Below are 20,308 nucleotides of genomic sequence, written 5' to 3' on the forward strand. Positions count from 1 at the left end.
CCGTAAAACAGACACCTCTGATGCACATCAAGATTAAACAGAATAGTGCCTGATGCCGGCGAGGGTGGGAGCAAATGGACGTTCTCACGTACATGGACTTGGCAAGGCTCTCGGAACTGCATCTTGGCGTTGTGTAGCAGAAGTCTTAAAAACGCACCTCCCTCCGACCCAGAAGTTCACCCTCCTGGGAGGTCATCCCAGGGAAAAGTAAGTGAATGCTCCCCATGGTGTGCAAAAAGATATTCCTCAAAGTATTGTTCATAGTAGTGAGAAATGGGAAAACCCTAAACGTCTGGTGGTAGGGGCTGGAATAAAAATTATGCTGCTGCCTGGGCTCCAAAAACGTGTGTCATGAAAGAGGCTGAGGAGCTGCTCAAGTCCAAGGAGCCTCGAGAGACACAGTAACCAGATGTGACACCTAGTCCCGGAGTACCGGGGACTGGAAAGAGAATTGCTCCAAAGGACAATACTGGGACAGTTGGTGAAGCTTGAACATGGACTTCATCAGTGTTAAGTCCTTGATTTTGATAACTATACTGTGGCTGTGTAAGAGAATGTTCTTGTCCTTCAGAAATGTTCCTTAGGGGGCAACTTACTCTCAAGTGTCTCTGAAAAAAATATATATGGGAGGAAAACCATAAAGCAGTGTGATGAAATGTTAGCAATTAGTGAATTGACAAAAGCTGTACATGAATTCTTGGACTTATTCTTGTAACTTCTGCACGTTTGAAACTGTTTCAAAATATAAAGTTGAAAAGAAAAGAAAAAAAGAAAGGCACATGCACACAACATCTGGTATAGATTTCAGAAGTTTGCAAGCCCGCCCCCTCAAACGCCGGTTAAGAATAGCTGCTCAGAGGCTGTATTTATCAACACAGTGGAGTTGCAAATTGAGCAAATGTTAGGTTACAAAGGCGAAAATGCTTATGCCAGATCTTATCCTTGACTCGCCCAACTAAAGCACGGTACATGTGGATCAGATTGCTTTCTTCTTGGCTGAACGGAAATGAAGTAGTTGACAGGCACATAGAGGCCATGTTGAATGAAAAATACATACGTTTAAGCCTTGGCATTACAACTCAGAGTGGAAGCTAATCACCTGCGTGGGAGGGGAATGAGACTCTTGTCTCCTGTGTCAAGCTCGCCCCTGGGCATCTGCTCAGTGAGGGGAATGGCAGTCAAAGCCGGCACCGTTGACGTTTACATTTAGACTTTATTTTTTTAAAAGTAGGTAACGCACCTACAAAAAATTCAGAAGTGCAAGAGTGTACAGCAAAAAAGCCATCCGGTTCCCCTCTCCACAGGCAAGGCACGTCTGCCAGAGTAGGCTGCACTGTCCTGCAGTAACAAGCAGCCCCAAAGCCCCAGTTGTTAAAGCAACAAGGGTTTGTATCTGGCACATCTAACATCTGGGAGGCAGGGAAGTACGGTCCTAGTCTGTGCCCAGGAGGAGACTCTCTGAGTGCTCAATGATCCCATACTTAGTCACACTGCATCACCACCCTCCCTCCCCACGCACCCCCAATTTTCTATAGACAAATCGCCAGCACAAAGAGGCGATTTCTAAGAATGGGCAAACAACCCTTACACGCACCAGGTGGGGCATTTCACCAGTGATCCAACACCAGTACTTGAAGGCACCACCCCCCTCCCACCCCACTAACCTACGGTCAAACAGATGGACCTCAGCAGGTGAAATCTAGCCGGTGGTGAACACTTAACTGCACGGAAGGGGGGCAGGCTTTCTCAACCACAGATCACACTCCTTCCAGCAAGCACTTCCCTGCGAGGATGGTTAGGTTTCATGTGTCCAATTGGTCGGCTACAGTGCCCAGCTGTTGGTTCAAACACAGCCCAGGTGTTACTGTGATGGTATTTAGTAGACAAGATGAACACCTACAGTCAGTTGACTTTGAGTAAAGGAGATTATCCTAGATCATGTGGTGGGCCACGTTCAATCAGTCGAAGGCCTTAGAGCAGAAACTGAGGTTTCCTGGAAAAGAACAAACCCTGCCTCAAGACTGCAGCCTAGAAAGCCTGCCCGAGTTTCCAGGCTGCCTTACAGACTTTGGATTTGCCAACCCCCATGGTCACATGAGCCAGTTCCTTAACAGGAATACACACACACACACACACACACACACACACATTGGTTCTGTTTCTCTGGAGAACCTTGACTGGTACGGAATAGAGTCTAATATCTGAGAAGCAAACAATTAAGTACACTAGAGAGGAAGGGGTTTTCTTAATGATAAAATCAATGCTGAAATGCCCTGCACACACAACCCAGAGGTATGAGCAAACTAATGCTTTGATGTAATATGAGTCTGATATTTGTAAACAAACACGTAGATGCTCCTGAGGTGAGCTGTCCTAAAGTTCATAAAACCAAGCCTTAGAGGCACTTCCTGAGACAGAAAGAGGGGGCAATTCTAGTCATCACTGTGGAAATATTTTAATGCACTGGGTGGGAGGAGAGAGGTGTGGAAAATGCTTCCCAGTTATCATAAAAACTGACATTTAGACCATTCTGTCATACCCCGTTATGGGTTGAATTTTGCTCCCCGCCCACAAAGATGTTGAAGTCCTAACCTCCAGGACTTGTGAATGTGACCTTGTTTGGAAACAGGGTCTTTGCAGATGAAATCATTGGGGTGGGCCCTAATCCATCATGACTGGTGTCCTCATAAAACGAGACATTTTGCCAAGGAGACACACGTACAGAGGGAAGATGATGTGTCGAGGAATGCCAGCATTGCCAGCAAGCCACCAGAAGCTAGGAGGGAGGCACAGACAGATTCTCCCACACAGCCTCAGAAGGACTCAGCCCTGCCGACACCTCCCTCTCCGACTCTCAGCCTCCAGCACTGGGAGAGAATACATTTCTGTTTAAGCTGCCAGTTGTATGGTACTTTGTTACTGCAGCCCCAGGAAACTAATGCAGATGCACCCCCCACACACACACTTCAATGATGTTCAGGCAAAGAATTCAAATATAAGGAGGCGCAAACAAATAGAATCTGCAAACAAATGCTTACCTGCTCAGAGGGAAGAAGCTTTCTTAGGAAGAAACTAAGCGTTTGAAGGCACCTCACACTGCACCTCCCCACGCCTGACTCCTCCCTTGGTGGCAGCTGGAGCAGCCCTGACCACCTACCTGCAAAGACACTTAGATGCCCGCCTTCCTCGGCCACAAAGGGGGCTCCCCAGTGACCTGCAAATGCGGGGATGGAAACCCATCCTTTCCCGACAGTATACTTGAGACCGGGGATCAGGAAAACATCTGTTTATTCAAAAAAATACCAACTTGCAGCTCGGCTGGCTGTCCTCACCAAGGAACTGGGGCAAGAGTCCGGTGTTGGGGGGAGGAATAGGGTGGGTAGGGATAAGGAAGCAGGCAGAGCTTTGGAAGTTCTTTTGGTCCAGAATTGATCTTCTTCTTTCTGTACCGCCCTCCACTGCCCCCTCACTGGAATGGGAGTGTGTGTGTGTGTGTGTGTGTGTGTGTGTGTGTGTACGTACGCACAAGCCTGTGTATGCATTTATGAGGTGGTGGGGGCTGGTGGGGGAAGACTCAGATGGCGAGGTCCCAGCTCTGGAAGCATCAAGGGGATCTGGCAGGACATGCCCACTTCCTCACCCACCTCGAGACCTCTCCCTACTATGGCTTATTTGAGATAAGAGGTCAAGGCCCCAGGGTCAGGCAGCCTGTGTCAAGTGAGTGGGGGGAGGGGGCAAGATACTTGGAATCCAGGCCGGGAAAGAGCAAGTTGAGGGGGGCATACAAAAGCTGAAAGGCCCCGAATCCCCCAGTTCTGGGGGCTGGAGAAAGCTGAGGGCTCCTTGAGGGTGGTGAGCAGAGGGGAGGGGTCTGGGAGGGGTAGGCGCCCAAGCTGGCTCCTTTTGGGGGAAGTCACAGTCTGCCATAGGGACACTGGGCGTGGTGAGGCCCTCAAAGGGATTGGGGGAACCCACAGGAGCAGCTGTAAGCGTGGAGTTGAAAACCCGGCAAACTGGCACTGGGGCCCTGGTAGATTGGGGGTCACCCCTCAGTTTCGTCAGTGTGGTGGGAGCTGAGGGTCAGTTATCTGCCCCAGGCTCCTGATGAGAAGGGATGAGCTGAGGTGCCAGGATTTGTGGGGAGAGAGGAGAGGGAGGGGGACGGCCCAGGGGAGGGAGAAGAGGCCCCCTCACCTCGCCCTGGGGGCTGGGAGAGGGGGCATGTAGCCCTTTAAGAGTGGGGGAATGGCCGCCCCAGAACATGGCTATATACAGAGAGAATTGGGGGCAAATTGTGCGTTGGGTGTTGGGGAATCCCCGAAACCCCAGAGGCTCCCCTGTGTGTGAGGGGGAGATGAAGGAGAGAATGCTGCTTCTCTGCCATCTTGGGCTGATGCAGAGCACCACCCCCCGCCCCCACAGGTGGCACTGGCAGTGGCCGTGGCTCTCCAGACGTGCCTGCCCCACGACCAGGGCAGCAGAGAAAACCACTGAAGGCCTCAGGGAGGTCGGCAGCTGTTGGCCCAGCCCAGGGGGGTCTCTAGGGAGAGTTTGGCCCAAGCCAATGCAGTGCAGCTCTGGGTGGGGATCCAGGTAACAGGGATTGGGCAAGGGGCAGTGACATCACCTGAGGACTGGAAAGCCCCCCCTCTGGTGATGATAAGAGGTCTCTTTGTTGACCCTGTCACCGATCAGATGGTTGGGTGAAGGGCAGTTATCAGGAGGGACCTGGATGCCCTCACCAGGGGGAGATGGCGGACTGGCCAAGGCCAAGTCTGTGGTGCGGTTGATGCAGGCAGGCGTCAGCCTAAGTCAGGAGCACAGCAGTGACATCATCAGGAAGGGCCAGAGTAGGATGATGTCATCAGAGGGGGCCCCATCCCACTCCATTTTTGAGGGAATGGGAAAATGATGTGTATTGTGCTGGTTCCTCTTAAGGGAACAATGGTAGGTGACCCCAGAAGACAACTGAAATACAGCTGTCGTAGTACTTGGCTCCCAAGCTGATGGATCCTGGAAGGTGATGATACGTGGTTGAAGTGGCTCCTGCTAAATGACATCATTGGGTGTCCTGGATTCTGGGAGATGATGATGCCATGGTTATGGTGGATTCCAGTAGATGGTGATACCATGGCAGAAATGGATCCCGGGAGATGATGACACTGTTGGGTGTCATGGGTTCTGGGACACCATTGACTCTCATGGCTGCTGGGAGGTGGTGACATCACTGCTGAGTTGAATCCTGGGAGGTGATGACACCAAGGCTGTGCTGGATCCTGGGGCATGAAGACGTCATGGTTGAAGCAGATCCTGGGAGGTTGATGATACCATGATTAAAGTGGATCTTGGGAGGTGATGACACCATGGCTGTGCTGGATCCTGGGGCATGCAGACATCATGATTGAAGTGGATCCTGTGAGATGATGACACCACAATTACGGGGTACTATGGGAGATTGTGGCATCATCAGTCTTCGTGGATCCTGGTAGAAGATGTTACCATCAGCTATAGTGGATTCTGGAAGGTAATGACACCGTTGGTCATGGCGGATTCTGGGAGGTGATGACATCATCAGCTGTGGAGAATCCTGGGCGATGATGACACCATGGTTGTGGAGAATCATGGGAGATGATGACACCATTGGCTATAGGGAACCTCGGGAGAAGGTGACACTATAGTTATGGTAAATTCTGGAAGAGAATGATATCCTAGTTGTGGTGGATCCTGGGAGATGAATACACCATAGGTCAAAGGGAATCCTGGGAAATGATGTCATCATCAGGCATGGTTAACACTGGACCCCAGGTGCAACTTACCACCAGGAGTGGTGGAAGTCTTGTGGTGCTGATGATGTCATCAGCTAAATCAATAGCAGGCATACCCCCACCTCCCCCCACCCCCAGCAGGAGGCCAGGACTTTGTTTACAGAGGTGATGATGTCTGTAGTGACGGCAGAGAGAAGTAGCGCCACCTATGAGTCCCAGGACTCCAGGAGCCTGGTGGGCCAGAGTGGCCTCCGTGGGAGCAGAAGCCAGTCTGGGAGTGCTGTCCTCCAGGAGTCACACAGGACCCGTGGCCCAACCACCCTTTAGGTGAGGTTCTGGTGGAAATCCCGCAGGGCATGTCTCTAGGGTCAGGGGAAGGAGTGACCAAGCCAAGTCATGGTGGGACAAGGCAGAAACTCTGGTGATACCATTACAAGTAATGGCCTTCCAGAGCAGGCAGTGTCTCTGGTGATGACATCACAGCACTGGGGCAGAGCCTCAGCTGGGGCAGGGCCACTGCCAACAATCCACAGACGGACTGTCATCTGTGGCAGAGACCTCTCCGCCGGGGCAGCCTCCCCAGTGAGGACACCCCTAGATGACACCTCAGGACAGGGCACTTTCTCTGGTGACCCAGCAGGATAGTCACGGACTCTGGGTGTGCCCTGCCGCGCCGGGACTTGGCAGCAGCAGTGGAGGTGTCTCACGGCGTGTGTGATCTCGGAGCAGGCAGTGGAGGTGTCTCACGGCGTGTGTGATCTCGGAGCAGGCAGTGGAGGTGTCTCACGGCGTGTGTGATCTCGGAGCAGGCAGAGTCTGGTGGTGACATTGCAGAAGGGGCCTCGTCTTGGAGATGTCCCCAGAGTGGGCTGCCATCTCTGCTGATGACATCACGGAAAAGGCACAGTCCCTCTGATGACATCATAGGGCAAGGCACCTTCTCTGGCGATGGCATCACAGGAAGGAAGCAGAGTCCCTGTGATGATGTCGTAGAAAGGAGGCCTTATGTCTAGTGAGGACACAGCTGGTGAGGCTCTTTCCCCTGTGATGCGTCCCAGGAAGATGGCTTTGTCTGTAGTGGTGACTTCAAAGACAAAGGCATCTTCTTTGGAAGAAAATATTTTCCTGGTGATGATGATGTCAAAAGAGGCCTTTTGGTGCCAGAGATGACATCATAAGGATGAGATTTATCTGTGCAGTGACATCATAGGAAGGACTCTGTCTCTAGGGATGATGTCATAGGACAAAGGCATTGTTCCTCTTATGACATCACAGGAGGGAAGTCTGTGTGATGACACCATGGAGCATAGACATGGCCTCTAGTGATGACCTTAAGGGTGGGCCTTTTCCTCTGTGATGACCTCATGGGAAGGAGGTTTTGTCCCTGTGATGAACAAAGACATTTTCGCTAGTGATGACCTCACATACAGGCCTCTTCCTCTGTGATGACGTCATGGGAAGGAGGTCCTGCCTCAAACTGTGACATAGGAGGAGGGGTCTCATCTGCCGTGACATCGCAGAAGGAAGCTTTGTGTCTGGTGATGATTTCATCCAAAACAGTGTCCTTGGAGGCAGCCCTCCCGGCCACTGCAGATCTGGTCCCAGGCCCCTGGAGTGTGTTGGGGGATGCAGGCTGGGATGGGGGCCCCAGGCTGCAGCCCCCAAGCCCCTGGCCCGACCTCAGACACTCAGACAGTCACCTCATTCTTGCTGGCAGTGCGGAGGTGTTGGGGCAGGTGATGGCCGGGGATGAACTGCAGCTGCTCCAGCGTGCCCTGGTGCTGGAAGGGCGGCCTGCGGGCCAGCGTGCCCCCACCTCCGCCGGTGTCTGACATCCAGGCGGGCTGCGGCGAGCCGTGCAGGCCGTGGTGGTGGTGGTGCGCGTGCAGGCCGGGCGGCGGGGGCAGCCCGTGCAGCGGTGTGGGGGGCCCCCCAGGCCCCAGCAGCAGGTTGGAGTGGGAGGCGGCCAGGCTGGCGCGGGCGGCGGGCTCGGGGGGCAGCGCGGGGCTGCGCGGGGGTGACAGCAAGTGCTCGCGGCTCTGGCGCAGGGCCTCGGGGGACGACAGGAGCAGGTGCTCCTGTGACACGAGGCGCGCGCGTGGCAGTGTGAACTCATAGCGTGCCCGGCCCCCGTCGCCCAGTAGGTGCTCCTGGGACATGACGCGCCGTGGGTTGGGTGCGGGCGCCAGGCCCAGCTCCTCGGGGCCACCCCAGCCATCCATGCGATAGCCGCCCCCTGTGCCAGGTCGCCGCAGCGCATGCAGGGGCAGCGTCCCGCGGGGCACCTCCGCCAGGTGCCGGCGCTTCAGGTAGGCCTCGTCCAGATCCTTCTCGGCTGGGGGAGAAGGAAAGAAACCACAGAGGTGGGTCCTCAGCCAGCCCAGAACGTGCTCCCTTCCCTGGGGCACCCCCCACCCCAGGAAGACCCCAGACACTACCTGGAACTTCCTGGTCATTAGCCTGGGCAGGGGCACAATTTTAACCAGTCAGAACAGGCAAACTAGCAGAATGCAGATTCCCAGGCCCAGCTTGCAATGCTGCGATCGTAGACGAGGGGGGACCTTTTTTTTTTTTTTTTTTTTAATTGCCTGGGAACATCCCTTCTTTTGGGAGTAGAACCCAACTCTTGCTTTTGAGGAACCACTTTTCCTTCCCTTTCATCCTGTAGCACGTATTTTTCAAACTTGGAGATTCGACCCATTCATGGGTTGTAAAGTCAATTTTGTGGGTAGGGACCAGCATTTGGCAAAATGAAATAGAATAGAAAATTATCAGAAAGTGTCCCATAATAAGAGAATAAGGGTGAATACCATTCACAAAATTTTTATTTCAGTTTTGTGTGTGTTATTGATATACTAATGGATGAAGTGACATGATATCTGGGATTTGTTTTGAAATAATCCACCAAAAGATGGGGTGGAGGGAGGAGAGATTAACAAAATGTTGCCCATTGTTAAAGCTGGGTGACAGGAACATGGGGCTCGTTTTACAATTCCTCTACTCTCGAGTGTGTTTGAAAATGTCCATAATAACAAGTTTCAAAACTTTACTGTAATTAAAAAATGTGCCAGTGTATGTGGGTCTCATGGGACACAATATAAAAATCCTTTCTTACTGTGGATCTCTGTTTAAAATGTTTGAAGGCTACTCCACTACCAGGGATCAGCCACTGACCCGGAAATGTCCAATCAGAGTCACAGTGATTGGTTCTGGGACAAGCATGTGACCCTTTTTTGGCCAGTGGGATCCAGGCTTGGGATTTTTGCTGGAATCATTGGGAGAGACTCTTCTGGTAGAATTGCCCTGAAAATTCTCAGGACAATCTTTGCCATCACAAGGGGAGATTCTGTCTGAAAATGAAGCCAGCCCACTGTGCAGCAGAGCTGAGAGATGTAGAATCCTGGAGACAGCTTTTGAGCACCTGGGTTCAGCCACATCTGAAGCTTGTGGCACATAGACTTTCTGTTATCAAGCCAGCATAGTCACCTTTTTTTTTTTTTTTTTTTTTTTAAGTTGTATTTCTGTTCATTGCAAATACAAGTCCTGATGAATGCAATAGATCTTGGGGGGAGGACCACGGGTTTGCATTTTAAAAAAGCACCCCAAGTAATTGTGATAGAAAATTACCTCAGGTAATTCTGGAACAAACTTGGAGAAAATTCTAAGGCGGGGGGCGGGGAATCTAAAGCTTTAGAAGGCTATCGGGTCACTGTCCCTTGTCCTGAACCCAGGCCCTGACCCCGCCCCATCGCCCAGGTAGCTCCCCTTCCCGGGACTCACCCAGCCTCTTGAGGGAGGAGTAGCGGTTGAGTTCAGATTTCACAGCGGCCTCGTAGGACGGGGGCAGATGCGAGAGGTTGTGGAAGGACCGAGAGCAGGACAGCGTGGAGTAGTGCAAGGAGGGGCTGGGCGGCGGAATGGCCCGCCAGTCTGGGGCAGAGGGGCATGGCCGGGCTCAGTCCAGGCCCTCCTCCCTCAGACCCAGCAGTGCTGGCCCCCAGCCCCCTTAGAGCATTAGAATCTGGAACTCCAGCCCCTCAGAGCTGCAGCAGTCCAAGCTCCCTGCGCACACTCCCCCCAACCCCCGGGCGCTCTTTGCTGGGGAAGGAGGAGGAGGAGGGGCAACTGGCGTTTGCTCAGCACTCGTTGTGTGCCCCACCCCAGGCTAGAGGGGATGTGCTCCACGCCGCTTCCCGCAGACCACTTCTGGCACAGAGATGAGAAAGCTGAGCCTCACTGGGTTACCTGGCTGGAGTGTGAGGACAGGCTCCCAGGGTCTCACAGCTGCCCTGTGCTGGGCACCTGGCTCCGGCTCAGTACCAGGCTGGGAAGGGAAGGAGCCCTGCCCTCCCCGCAGCCCCGCCCTGCTCCATACCCAGAGTGGCAGCGTGGTGTTTGGGGCTGTTGACGCTGAGGTGCAGGTAGTTGTGGTGCAGATTATCTGTGGGGACCAAGAGGGGAGGTGGCATCACTGCCAGTGCCTGCTCCCAGCTGGCACCGCTGTCCTGGTCTTGTGGAAGGATCCCCACTCATGTCCACTTGGTCCCCAGCTCTGGTCCCTCCTGCCTACTGACTCTTTGCCCTGACTTGCTTCTCCCTCCTGGATCATCAAACCAGCCTTCTGGCCAAATGGCCAGCCCATCTCCAAGATCAGCCCCACTGCGGCACTTCTGACATGTACACCTGCCCCTGTCCCTCTGCTGCTCGAAACTCTTCCCATGTCTCACCATCACCCATGGGACACAGTCTAAGCTGGGGGTGGCATTTGAGGCCTGTGTGACTTGTCCCCAACAGACATCTGCAGCCTCATCTCCCATCCCTCCCCTCAAGCTGTTCTCTCTGATGCCCAAATGGTCCAGCTCAGTTCTGCCACAGGGCCTTTGCACATGCTGTCATGCTGTTCTCTCAGCCTTGAATCCCTTCCTCTCTCCTTCTTTGCCTGAAGACCTCCTACTCACCCCTCAAGATCCAGGTCAGATGTTTCTTCCTTATCACTGCTCTTCAAACCCATCTCCTCCCCTCCATTCCTGATCCCAGACCAAGCCTCGTCCTTTACTGCCTGGATCATCACGCCAGCCTCCTCTGGAGCCTTCTTCCTCTCGTCTGTCTTCCTTCATATGGGTTCCAGAGACACAGTTCTTCCACCCACTTCTGACTTTGCAGCTCCCTTGCTCTAAACTCCTCCATGGCTCCCCATTGCCCTCAGGACAAAGGCAGAGCCACTCAGCTCAGCCTGGTACTCAAGGCCCTTCCCGAGGTATCTGCCCACCCTCTCCTCAGCCTCAGCTCTGGCCACCTCACAAGTTCTGCTCCAGCCACTCAGAGATCCCCCTGCCCAAGAAACTCCCGTAACCCTCCTGGCCACTGCTCAAACATCACGTTCTGAGGGAACCTCCTCCCCCTCACACCCAATGAGACCCTTTTCAAACCCTCTTCCAGCTACCTGGACTTCTCCACTGATGCACTCATCATAAACTATAAGAATAACAATAATATGAAGTGAGTACTGTTACAATTCTCATTTTATGGATGAGGAAACTGAGGCCCAGAGAAGCGAAGTCACTTGCCCTAGGTCACAGCGGCAGAGCCAGGATTTCAATCCAGGCGTCTGGCTCCCGACAAATTCTAATTCAGTTACTAAGTGCGTCCTTGTGTGTCACTGGCTGTTGGGTGGTCTGACATGAGTTTCTCAAGTGCAGGGGCTGAGAATGTCTAAATCTAAATCATCCATCGTAGCACCCAGGGTTCCCACCCAGGGTGCCCACAGGAGGTCAGAGAGGAGGTCTGGCTCACTGCAAAGTCCAGTGCTTTGCCCAAAACAGGTCTCGGCCATAACGGTTCAGGGAAGGCAGAGACAGCAGGCTGTGGCTAGGGGCAGGGCCTGGGCAATAGGAGGTGGAGCCATCCGTGGAGGGCGGAGCTACAGGGATGAGGGGTGGGGCAGATGCAGAGGCAGCAGAGGCGGCAGCCGAAGCCCCACTTCTCACTCACCGAGATTGGAGGGCTTCACGGTGTTGTAGAGGTTCTTGGGCGTCCTCGGGGGCATGCTGTCTGGACCCCCGACCCCCGGGGTTAGGGAGCTGCTTCGTGCCCGGTCCGGGCGGGTCCCAGGCCCCGCCTGATGCCTCAGAATGTCCACCAGAGCCCTAGAAGTGGCAGAGGGATGGTCAGTGGCCTGGGGACTGGGGGTGAGGGTGGAGAGAGGGAGGGCGCAGGCCTCTTTTCCCTCCCCGTTCTCACCTTTGGGTGTATCCGTTAGCTCAGCTCGGCTTCTCGCCTTTGGCCACGCCCCTTGCTAATATCAATCTGAGCACCGCCTGCCCCAAGGTCCCTCGGACCACACTTCCCGCTTGAAGCGCCACTTCCCCTATTTATTTGGACCCTACCCCTTCTGCGGTCCCTCCCACATCGTCCTCTCTGTGGCCCTGCCCCACCCTGAACCTGGGACCTCACTCCTGTTCCTTTTGCTGCCTTCCCCATGGCAATAAAGGGTGCTATGTGGACCCCAAACCTTAGAATCACCGTTGACTCGTTTCTTTCCTGCACGGCCCTGTGGATTCGCCCTCCAAAATGTATCCCAACTCGGAGCACTTGTCACCACCTCTGCTGCTACCTGCCCCATCTCTCACCATTATTGCCACAGTCTCCAATTGGTCTCCCCATTTCTGCCCTTGTCCCTTGCAGTCTAGTTTCACACACACAGCCCAGGGATCAGATGGTGACACACGGAGCTCAGGACACTCTAGTGGCTCCCCCATCACACTTAGGATAAACCTGGCCTCTGCCTACTTCTGTCTACCTCCTCCTCACCCACTGCACTCCAGCTGCATGGGCCTCTTTGCTGTCCTGCAAACGCTCCACCTCAGGGCCATGGCACTTATGGCTTCCTCTCTGCCTGGAATGCCCTTCCCACAGATATCTGCTTGGTTCTCTGTTTTCCTTCAAGTCTCTGCTCAGAGAGGCCTTTCCTGACCACTTCGTGTAAAACAATACTGTCTCTCCCATTCACAACTCGTTATGCTACTTTATTTTATTCACAGCAGTTATCAATATCTAAAAATATATTGCACATGTGTTTTATTGCTTACTGTCTTAATGATAACGGTAGCCAGCATTTATTGAGGGCTTACCATGTGTCAGGACTCAACATGAATTAACCCAGGTAATCTTCATTACAGTCTGAATAGGTGGGGAACAATTATTAGGCCCATTGTACAGACGAGGAAACTGAGGCATAGAGAGGTTTAAGCAAATTTCCCAGGGTCACACAGCCCGCAGGCAGCTGACCTGGGATTGGAAACCAGGTTTACTCATCAGTGCAGGGACTTTGTTTTGTTCACTGCTGTGTTCCCAGCTCCTGGCTCACAGAAAGTGCTCAAGAAATAATATTTGTTGAATGAATGAAGGCCTGAGCCTACCCGGTCACTCCATAGACTGCCACTTAAGTCACATATATTCTCATGTCCCGCCCATCTCTCCAAGGCATTCGCTTCTGCGCTCCCGGTGGCTGCCTCAGTCTCTGGCCATACGCCCTGCACCCTGCCCCCCCCCACACCGGCCCCACTCCCTGATGGCTCCACCTCCCGTGGCCCCGCCCCCAGGTTCCCCACCCTCTGGGCCCAGAGCACACACACCTGGGTACGTTGATCTCCCGGTGGGCCCTGGGCGCACGGGACGCCTTGCTGAAGGCCACTTTGGCGCCGACGCCCACGGCCAGGGCGAAGCTGATGACCCCGCACACCACGTAGGCCGTGCTGCCCCCTGGGCCCTCGCCCCCACGCGCCCCGGCGCCACCCGCCCGGCCCCCTTCCAGCCACCCGGCCTGGCCGGGCCCGGGTCCCCCGCCCGCACCCCCGGCGCCCCCGGCGCCCCCGGCCAGTGGCGGCGGCGTGGTGGCCCAGCGCGGCGTGTCGTAGTTGGAGCAGGAGGCCTGCGCCAGGCGCATGTGGCGGTGCTCGCAGCAGAAGCGGTAGTGGCAGGTGCCGCAGCAGAAGCGGTAGGAGCCAGTGCTGCAGTTGAAGGTGGCGTCGTACTGGCCCATGACATCGTAGTAGCCGTGGCAGAGCTCGGCAGGAGGGGGCGCCCGTGCCGCCGCGCCGGCCGAGCTCGGGGTGCTGGTCCTGGTGCCGTTGGCCCCCGGGCCCGCCGCGCCCCCGCCGCCGGTCAGCGCCCCGGTCAGGCGCCGCAGGTGCGCCAGCAGGGCGGGCAGCGGGCCCGGGGGTTCGGTGCTTGTGGCGTTGGACGGGCGCGCCCCAGCCTGGCCGGTAGTCGAGGCCAGGAGCAGGAGGGTCCCGAGGAGCAGGAGGGCCGGCATGGGGCAGCCAGGCTGGGGGAGAACCGAGGCTGGAACGGTGGGCGGGAGAAAGATGGCCAGAGGTGGAGAAATGTGGAGATGGGGGCCGGAGATGATGAGGAAGGCAGGCTAAGGGAAGGTAGAAGGACGGAGAGACACAAACCAGGAAACAGAAAAGATGGAGGGGACATGCATGGGCCCAAAGTTGGCAGTCCCACGGGACAGTGCACGGTGATGGGGGAGCAACAGAAGGATGTCCAGACACCGCGGAAGGAGAAAGGAAATGATGATGGCAGAGAAGAGATCAAAGTGAGTGGTGAATGGTGGAGGAAAGAATGGGAAAGTTGACAGTGACATCAGGGGTGCGAAGAAACAAGAGAGGTGGACAGAAGCCAGAGGAAAGATGTGATGGAGGGAGAAGAAACCATGGAGGCAGGTGAGGGAGAGAGGGCAGAGGGGAAAGCCAGAGGTGAGATGCAGGTGAGGGAGAGAGGGCAGAGGGGAAAGCCAGAGGTGAGATGCAGGTGAGGGAGAGAGGGCAGAGGGGAAAGCCAGAGGTGAGATGCAGGTGAGGGAGAGAGGGCAGAGGGGAAAGCCAGAGGTGAGAGGCAGGTGAGGGAGGGCAGAGTGAGAGGTGGGCAGAGTGGGGAGGAGGTTGGGAGGGGTCAGTGGGGGACCAAGGGGGGCAATGAAGGGAGACGCATGGTGGGGTGGGCAAGATGGGAGGAGTCGGGGAGATGGGGAAGGAGAGAGAAAGAAGAGCAGATGGGGAGGAGAGAAGGAGAAAGAGAGATCGGAGTTGAGAACCTGAGTTTATAGACCAGGAGGTGGAAAAAGGGAGTGCAGGGTTTCTCACCCTGGGCGCTACTGCCATCTGGGCACAGAATGTACTTGCTTGTGGGGGCCCGTCCTGTGCATTGTAGGGTGTTCAGCAGCATCTGCTGGACGCCAGGAGCATTCACATTCCCCCACATCGTGATAACATAAGATGCCTCCAGGCATTGCCAAATATCCCCCCGGGGGGCGCATTTGCCCCCAGTTAGAACTGCTGCCTTAGACCCACGTGGCCCTCAGTTCCCCCAATGCTTGTTTCTCTCCTGTATTTACGTCTGATAATCAAGGGATCTTGAGCCTCAGTCTCTCTCTCTGTCTCTGTCTCTCTCTGTGGTCTCTCTCTCTCTCACGCACACACACACACCCACGCTCACAGTTTCAGGTCTGACGTGTCTCCTTGCACAGCTGGAGAGTCAGGGTAGTAGTGGTTCATCCCCCAGCTCCACCATGTGCCAGGTGCCTGATACTGGATACACCTAAGTCCCCATGTGCCTCAATTTCCCCATCTGTAAACCAGGGGTGAGGATGGCTATCACTGGGTGGTTGGAAAGACGAACCGATTTCATGTGTGTAGAGTTTAGAGCAGTGCCTGGCCTAGCGCAGGTGCTGTACTTATAGGAGGGTGAACAGGATGGGAGGGGCCAGATGGGACCGGTCAGCCCAGCTGTTTTGTACGGCAACAGGCTGGCAGGAGGGGTCCTTCAGCAGTGTTTACTGAGGCTGGGGATGCGGCAGTAGATGAACCACAGGGTTCCTCCTCTGTCTTTACGGGGTTTGCCTTCTGGTGAAGGGGGAGAGCCAGTACACAGACACAAATTAATGGGATGCACGTTGAAAACTGTTATGAAGAAACACTAAGAAATTATGAAGGCCATGAAGAAATAAAAGCAGTGCAAGGAGGTGGGAGAGAGGGTGGGTGGGTGGGCCTAGTTGAATAAATGTCGTTCGGTATTATTTTTATCCTTTGTTCCTTCCCGTTGAGTGTACGTGTATCTAGGGACCACACCATTATCAAAAACTGCTGGGGCCTGGGATGGGGAGAGGGCTATGGGAGGCTGCACTCGGGGCCTCAACATTCCCTCTGAGCTCTGCTCCGGCCCCGCCCCTGAACTCGCCGCCAGACTGCCTGCTGGATGCCTCCACTTGGTGTTTAACGGGCATCTTAGAAGTGCCTTGGCCCACACTCTGGAAAGCAGTTTGGCAGTTCCGTAAAAGTTAAACATAGGGTTGCCACATGACCCAGCAGTTCCACTCCTAGGCATATGCCCCAAAGAATTGAAAAACATGTTAACACAAAAACACGAATGTCCTTAGCAGCATGATTTACAACAGCCCCAGACTGGAGACCACCCAAATGTCCATCAGTTGATGAATGGGTAAACAAAATGTGGTCTATCCAGTCAATGGAATACTATTCAGCCATAAAAAGGGATGAAGCACCAATACATTCTACATCATGAAGAACCTCAAAAACATTAAGAGAGAAAAGCCAGACACAAAAAGTCACATATTGTATGATTCCATTTATATGAAATGTCTGCAATAGTCAAATCCATGTAGACAAAAGCCGATAAGTGGTTGCCTGGAGCTGGGGGCAGGAGGGAATGGGGAGCGACTGCTTAATGGGGGCAGGGCTTCCTTTCAGGGTGAAGAAAATATTCTGGAACTAAATAATGGTGGTAGTCACACAACATTGTGAATATATTAAATGCCATTGAACTGTACACTTAAAATGGTTAAAATGGTAAATTTTATGTTACGTGTATTTTACCACAGTTAAGAAACAAAAACCAACCAACAAAGGTCAGATGATGTCGCAGTGCCCAAGCAATGGTGCTAGGCTTTGAACTCAGGGCACCACCACCCACAGAACATGGATGCCTTATCCCACACAGAGAAACACGGGTTGTCATGCACACAGACACACCCCTTCTGAGAGTGACACGTGTGTGGCGATGTGGATTCCTTCATTCATACGAGGGCTGCCACGTATGGTTGGGCAGGTTGTGTACTGCACAAGAGGGTCTGGCTGAGAGGCTGGAGTCCAGCCGGGCTCTCCTTCCTAAGAATGCAGCTAGTGGGGCTGCATCCATCTGTGGGAAGGGGCACCTTTTCAAACACACGCAAGGGTGCCATCTGTCTGCTAAATCATAGATGCTGGGGAGCTGCATTGGGCTGGGGGCACCTTTGTCTCATCTGCCCCGCAGGGGTCGCAGTTTGCCCTCTCAGTCCCTGTGCTGTGCCAAGCCTCTGGCTGGGCTCCATGGACAGAATTTCTCCCTCTGCTAACAGAGTCCCATTGTCCCTTCCAACTTCACACACACGCACATACCCAGGGAAACGAAACTCTTGGCCGTTGACAACTCTGGGGAGTGGGGCAGGAGGAGCAGTGGCATACATCCCCTCAGACCCAGCAACACACACACACGGCCCCTCTACCAATGGGGGTCCCGTAGCCTCCTGTCCCTGCCTCACACCTCCCGATGCAGGGCAGCACCTCCAGGTGGGGAGGAGACACACTGCAGACACAGCAGCTGGTCCAGACACAAGGATACAGGGGACCAGTTCTTCCTCTACCTCACACAAAACTGTACACAGACACACAACAGAGCTTACATACGCACAATGACACAGAGCACAGGACGCCCACACAGTGTCCCAGACACAACACGCAAGGACACCCAATGTCATCCTGGCGGCACACCTGAGCCTCCCTCCTCCCAAAACACACACAATACAGCTCCATGTGGACACCCAACCATGCATTTCTGGGCATTCCCACCCACAGCACACAAGAGTCAGACACAATCTCAGACACCTTGACACACTGGGACCACACACAGCTCCAGAACACGGCCAGGGACCCTCCCCAGCCAGCTGCACGTGGGCATGCAGTGACACACATCACAGCCCACAGTCACGCAACCTCGTAGGCACACACAAACCAGTGCGAACCCAGTGGTGGAGAGTCTGGAAGCAGGCATGTGGCCCTCCACCAGACACACCCAGACAGCCCCCCCCACACACCGGAAGGCACACTCCTCCTCCACAGCTGGAGAGGAATGCCCCCCAAACCCCGATCTCCCTCCCCACACCACACACACCTAGCAGCTCGGAGCCAGAACCCAGCACGCCAGCCCAGGACCTGAGAGACAGAGATGCGAGGACAGAGATCAGGAGAGCCAGTGTGAGGAGGGGTCCCAGAGCAGGCCCCACTCGGTCCCTGGGCTCACGGAGAAGCCCCTCCTCCACCTGCTCCCCTGCAAGCGCTGTGCCTCAGTCCGCCCCACCCCAGCCCTCTCCTGACCCTGCCAGCTGGGCTCTGGGGGCAAGGACCGCCTTCTGAGAGGCCTGGCAGCAGAGAAGGAGAGCTAGAACAGGGCGCGGGGGCGCAGGGGGAGAGAGCCCTCGGGGTGGGGGTAGAGGCCCAGAGAGAAGGATAAAGACCCAGGGAGAGGGGAGCAGAGACTCAGGGAGAGGGAGACAGAGACCCAGAGAGAGAGGGACAGAGACCCGGAGAAAAAGGGGGACAGAGGCCCAGAGAGAGGGGAACAGAGATGAAGAGAAGGGAGTACAGATACCCAAAGAAAAGAGGACAGAGCCCTGGGAGGGCAGAGACCCAGAGGGCGAGCAGTGATGGGGTGGGGGTGGGGCAAAGACCCAGAGAACTGGGGATCAGAGATTGAAGGAGAGAGAGAGAGCGCGAGCTCGAAAGAGAGAACCAGAGGAGGATAGAGACCCGCAGAGGGGAGGAGACCCAGAAAAAGCCAGAAGCCCTGACCTCAAGCAACTGGGTGCTGGAGAGGAGTCCGCAGGTGGCAGCGGGGTCGGGGCTGAGGGTGGGCGGTGTCCGAGTGCAAAGGGACGGCCTCCTAGGAATATCTGGGGTTGAGGGTGGGTTTGGGTTAGGCATGCGGAAGAAGGCGGCATCTGGGTTCCAGAGGAGGCGGACCCGGCCTGAGGGGGAAAAGAGGAGGGAGAAGGGGAGGGGTCTGGATGCGGGGGCGGGGATCCCAGTTCCGGGCGGGGGAGGCAGGGTGGAGAGATCCAGCGCCGCCCCCGGCTCGCCACCGGGGAGGTGGGAGGTGGGATTGAGGGAGAGATGCGGACCCTCCCCACGCACTCCCAGAGGCCCGCCCAGGTCCCTAGGCCTTCCTGTCTCTTATGTCTCTGTCTCTGGGAGTCTCTGCGTCTCCGTGTCCTTACCTCCTCCCGGGACGTCGCCTCCCACCTCCTCTCCCTCAGCCTGCCGGCGGGTCTCTCTTCTCTATCGGGAGGTGCCCTGAGTCGCGGCGTCTCTGAGCCTATCTCTCTCTACGTGTCTCATCGCATCTATACATCTTTCAGTCTCTGTCCCAAGTCTCCTCTGTGTGCCAACATTTTCTCCTTCCCTCTGCCCCGTCAGTCTCTGTCTCTCTACATCCTGTGTCTTCCCCGTTTCCACATTCCCATCTCTCGCTACCTCTTTGACTCCGTGTCTCCGTCTCTGTGTGTCTTTTTCCTAGGTTTGCTGTCTACAGATCTCTGTCCCTCTGAGTGTCTCTGTGTCTCCCCCCGACCGCGGACCACCAATCTCGCTCCCCGGGTCCCCCACTCTCGCTCAGGCTCAGGTTGGAGGGGCGGGGTGGGGGGGCGCTGCGGCGGGAGCTGTGTGTTCCCAGCGCAAAATAGACTCCTGTTGCCATGGCGACGCGAGCGCGGCCTCCGAGACGCGAAGCTTCAGGCTGGGGGGGTGAGGAGGGGGGGACACCTGGATCCGAAAGGCGGGGGCCGGGGGCGCCGGCGCCCGGTCCCAGGGGCTCCTGGAGGAGGGGGGAGGCAGGGACTCCTAGATCCCTGCGGAGAGAGGGGGTGCTGGGCGCTCTGACCGCGGGGTCCGGTGACCGGGCCTTCTGGGAGGGGTCTGGGATCCAGGGGCGGGGGGGGGGCTCTGCTTCCCCAATGGGGGGCGGTCTGGCTGAGAGCTCTGATGCCTGGGTCCCTGGGGGACTCAGATTGCCTTCTTGGGCACCCAAGGATGCGGTGGGGGCGGGGGGAGGACTAAGACTCTGAAGGGGCTGAGGGGCCCTGACTGGGGGGTCCGTAGAATCCCAACTCCCAGATTTCCAAGGGGGCTGCAGAATTCTGGGAGCCCCTATGTGGATCCCCGGGCTCCTGCGTCTTAGGGGAGCAGGGACCACTCAGATGAAGCTATCTGTCCTTCCCATCCATTCATCCATTCATCCGCATGCCTGTCTCTTCCTTCCTCCCCGTCCCCAAGTCCCTCGTGCCTCAGTTTCCCCCTCCGCACCGGGGTGCGGTCACGCTCACCTCACTTTCCGGATGCGGGACCCTGGGGGAGTCGGGGGTGGTGGCGACTTGGGGGGCCGGCCGGGGGAGGCAGAGCCAGCGCGTGTCTGCGAGCCAACCCGGCTGG

At 55.6% G+C, this 20,308-nt stretch overlaps 1 protein-coding gene across 3 annotated transcripts; it reads right to left on the reverse strand.

Annotated features, from left to right (window-relative positions):
* Positions 1–3,271: 3,271 nt before the first annotated feature.
* SHISA7 (shisa family member 7) lies at positions 3,272–20,291 on the reverse strand. Of its 3 annotated transcripts, none has more exons than XM_082368125.1 (6): positions 20,203–20,291; positions 13,400–14,108; positions 11,757–11,911; positions 10,141–10,206; positions 9,546–9,695; positions 3,272–8,100 (listed from the first exon to the last, which is right to left on the reverse strand). In XM_082368125.1, the coding sequence occupies exons 2-6, from the start codon at positions 14,077–14,079 to the stop codon at positions 7,454–7,456; spliced, it is 1,698 nt and encodes a 565-aa protein (XP_082224251.1). In that variant the 5' UTR covers positions 14,080–14,108; positions 20,203–20,291; the 3' UTR covers positions 3,272–7,453. The 3 variants fall into 3 exon arrangements, with proteins under 3 accessions (XP_082224251.1, XP_082224250.1, XP_082224252.1); XM_082368124.1 differs by lacking the exon at positions 20,203–20,291 and adding an exon at positions 17,997–18,020 and having other exon boundaries at positions 13,400–14,187; XM_082368126.1 differs by lacking the exons at positions 10,141–10,206; positions 20,203–20,291 and having other exon boundaries at positions 13,400–19,451.
* Between the last annotated feature and the right edge of the window lie 17 nt (positions 20,292–20,308).

This window comes from Balaenoptera borealis (assembly GCF_965194805.1).
Source record: "Balaenoptera borealis genome assembly, chromosome: 19".
NCBI lineage: Eukaryota > Metazoa > Chordata > Mammalia > Artiodactyla > Balaenopteridae > Balaenoptera > Balaenoptera borealis.

What these genes read in the sequence shown, in the direction of transcription:
- SHISA7 (XM_082368125.1), bottom strand. Translation starts at nt 14,079, where the DNA reads ATGCCGGCCCTCCTGCTCCTCGGGACCCTCCTGCTCCTGGCCTCGACT. An exon ending in CGGGAGATCAACGTACCCAG is followed by an intron (nt 11,912 to 13,399) that starts GTGTGTGTGCTC and finishes TGCCACTTCTAG; the next exon opens with GGCTCTGGTGGACATTCTGA. An exon ending in ACACCACGCTGCCACTCTGG is followed by an intron (nt 9,696 to 10,140) that starts GTATGGAGCAGG and finishes CCTCTGCCCCAG; the next exon opens with ACTGGCGGGCCATTCCGCCG.